The sequence below is a fragment of the Salmo salar genome, chromosome 08, assembly GCF_965601325.2.
Source record: "Salmo salar chromosome 08, fSalSal1, whole genome shotgun sequence".
NCBI classification, from domain to species: Eukaryota; Metazoa; Chordata; class Actinopteri; order Salmoniformes; family Salmonidae; genus Salmo; species Salmo salar.
In genome coordinates, this window is record NC_138298.1 from 40,752,501 (window position 1) to 40,755,000 (window position 2,500).

Here is a 2,500-nt window from a genome sequence, read left to right on the forward strand (position 1 = left end):
AGAGGGAGGGGGAGGGGAGGAGAGGGAGGGAGGGAGGGAGGGAGGGGAGGGAGGGAGGGAGGGAGGGAGGGAGGGAGGGAGGGAGGGGAGGGGAGAGAGGGAGGAACTGGAACCAAGACATGATCAAAACCTTTAACTCCAAATTTCTACAAAAGACCAACTGAATCCTCTTCTAATGTCTACCCTTTATCTCCCTGCCTGCCTGCCTGCCTGCCCTCCCTCTATCCATTCCTCCTTTCCCCCCCTCCCCTCTCCCACCAGGCTGTGGAGTATAACATCTTTGAGGGGATGGTTTGTCGGGGGGGTCCTGTCGTCGTGGTGACCCAGGGGAGGGTGGTCTATGAGGAGGGGGAGGGGCTCCGCGTCCAGCAGGGTTCAGGACGCTTTATTCCCCGCCAAGCCTTCCCAGACTACGCCTACCAACGCATCAGGACCAGGAACAAGGTAACTACAGATCCCACAATGCAACACAAACCAGGAAGTGGCCCCACCCCCATCAGAAAACTTTCAGAACTTGTTTTGGTATTAGCTTCAAATTGGGTGAGTTTGACAGACAACTTTAAAGAGCAAATGGCCCTGAAAACAAACTTCTCCCTTTGAAAACAACCTATGTGGCATCGATATGAGTCAGAAATATTTATTCTACAGCCAAAATTGACTATAAAGTGTAAAATAGAACAATTTTGTTCATAAAGTTAGTCTCGTCCAAAACAGAGAGATGATAGAGTAGGAACAATGGTAGGTGACAGAATTAAGACTGCCCAACAGTTGTCCTTGGGCTGTCCAACAGTTGTCCTTGGGCTGGCCAACAGTTGTCCTTGGGTTGCCCAACAGTTGTCCTTGGGTTGCCCAACAGTTGTCCTTGGGCTGTCCAACAGTTGTCCTTGGGCTGTCCAACAGTTGTCCTTGGGTTGCCCAACAGTTGTCCTTGGGCTTTCCAACAGTTGTCCATGGGCTGTCCAACAGTTGTCCTTGGGTTGCCCAACAGTTGTCCTTGGGTTGTCCAACAGTTGTCCTTGGGTTGTCCAACAGTTGTCCTTGGGTTGTCCAACAGTTGTCCTTGGGCTTTCCAACAGTTGTCCTTGGGCTGTCCAACAGTTGTCCTTGGGCTGTCCAACAGTTGTCCTTGGGTTGCCCAACAGTTGTCCTTGGGTTGCCCAACAGTTGTCCTTGGGCTTTCCAACAGTTGTCCTTGGGCTGTCCAACAGTTGTCCTTGGGTTGCCCAACAGTTGTCCTTGGGCTTTCCAACAGTTGTCCTTGGGTTGCCCAACAGTTGTCCTTGGGTTGTCCAACAGTTGTCCTTGGGTTGTCCAACAGTTGTCCTTGGGTTGTCCAACAGTTGTCCTTGGGCTTTCCAACAGTTGTCCTTGGGCTGTCCAACAGTTGTCCTTGGGCTTTCCAACAGTTGTCCAACAGTTGTCCTTGGGTTGTCCAACAGTTGTCCTTGGGTTGTCCAACAGTTGTCCTTGGGTTGTCCAACAGTTGTCCTTGGGTTCGGCTTTTTTTCAATCCTATCCACATGCCGACAGCTGACAGCAGCCTGTCAAGTAAGCAGCACAGCTGCACGGGATCTGATCGTAATGACCGTGGTAAATTTGGTTTGACTTTGGATATCCCTCTGTGGCTAGTTAGGGACCATCGGTAAATTACACAATGTACATGGGACAATATGTTAAACTTCCAATAGCTCCAAATTTCAATGACTTAAAAACCTCCAACTATAAACTGTAGAAATTCATATACAAATATTGAAAACATTTAATGAGAACTAGAAGGTGTGCAACATGAAAATATGGTCTCATTTACATTGGATAATTGATTGACGGTCCCTAACTAACCCCAGGGATAGGATATCCAAAGGTAAACCAATTTTGCTACGGTCCAAACCAGCATGCTGAAGCTAATTAGGGAAGGAATTTGGCTAGCTCTTTCCACATGCGAACACACATCACCCAAACAACACCCCGAAACCAACTCACGTTTGAATTCAGTCATGGTCGCTAACATTTCTTATTGACCCAAATCTAAAACGAGGCCAAATCAGGAAGTTCAGCCGCCCTTTAATGGAGAATCGAGACTGACTGATATACAAATCTCCTTGCATCATATTAACTACTATTTGTAGTCAGTCAGTCACAATTTACCCATAACACATCACGGTTTTGATGCTCCCGAACATTCATATTAATTATTAAATTAAATAATATAAAAATTGAAGTATAATATCCATTATATTTAGCTTGGGCTTCATGGGGTGAAATAGTGGTTATTTGTGACCTGCTAGTCTCTGCTGAGTCGCCAACAGATGTTCTGGTTGTCATGGGAAATGGAACTTCCAGCTTTTGGACGTTAACAAGGAGACAATCTATTTGAATTAACTCCTCCTCCACATTTACTGGATTGGTTGAACAGTGCAGAAGAAAACCTCCCCCGACAGTTTTTATTTGCTTCTGTTCAAGAGCCAGACAGGATGTAGTTTCAGGCGTTTCTTTCTGCTAC

The 2,500-nt window shown here is 46.8% G+C and overlaps 1 protein-coding gene across 1 annotated transcript in view; it reads left to right on the plus strand.

Annotated features, from left to right (window-relative positions):
- Positions 1 to 2,500, plus strand: part of LOC106610570 (dihydropyrimidinase-related protein 1) — a 17,774-nt gene that overhangs the window by 12,317 nt on the left and 2,957 nt on the right. The window contains 1 exon segment of the mRNA XM_045723062.2: positions 262 to 444. Coding sequence (XP_045579018.2) covers positions 262 to 444 — 183 coding nt within the window.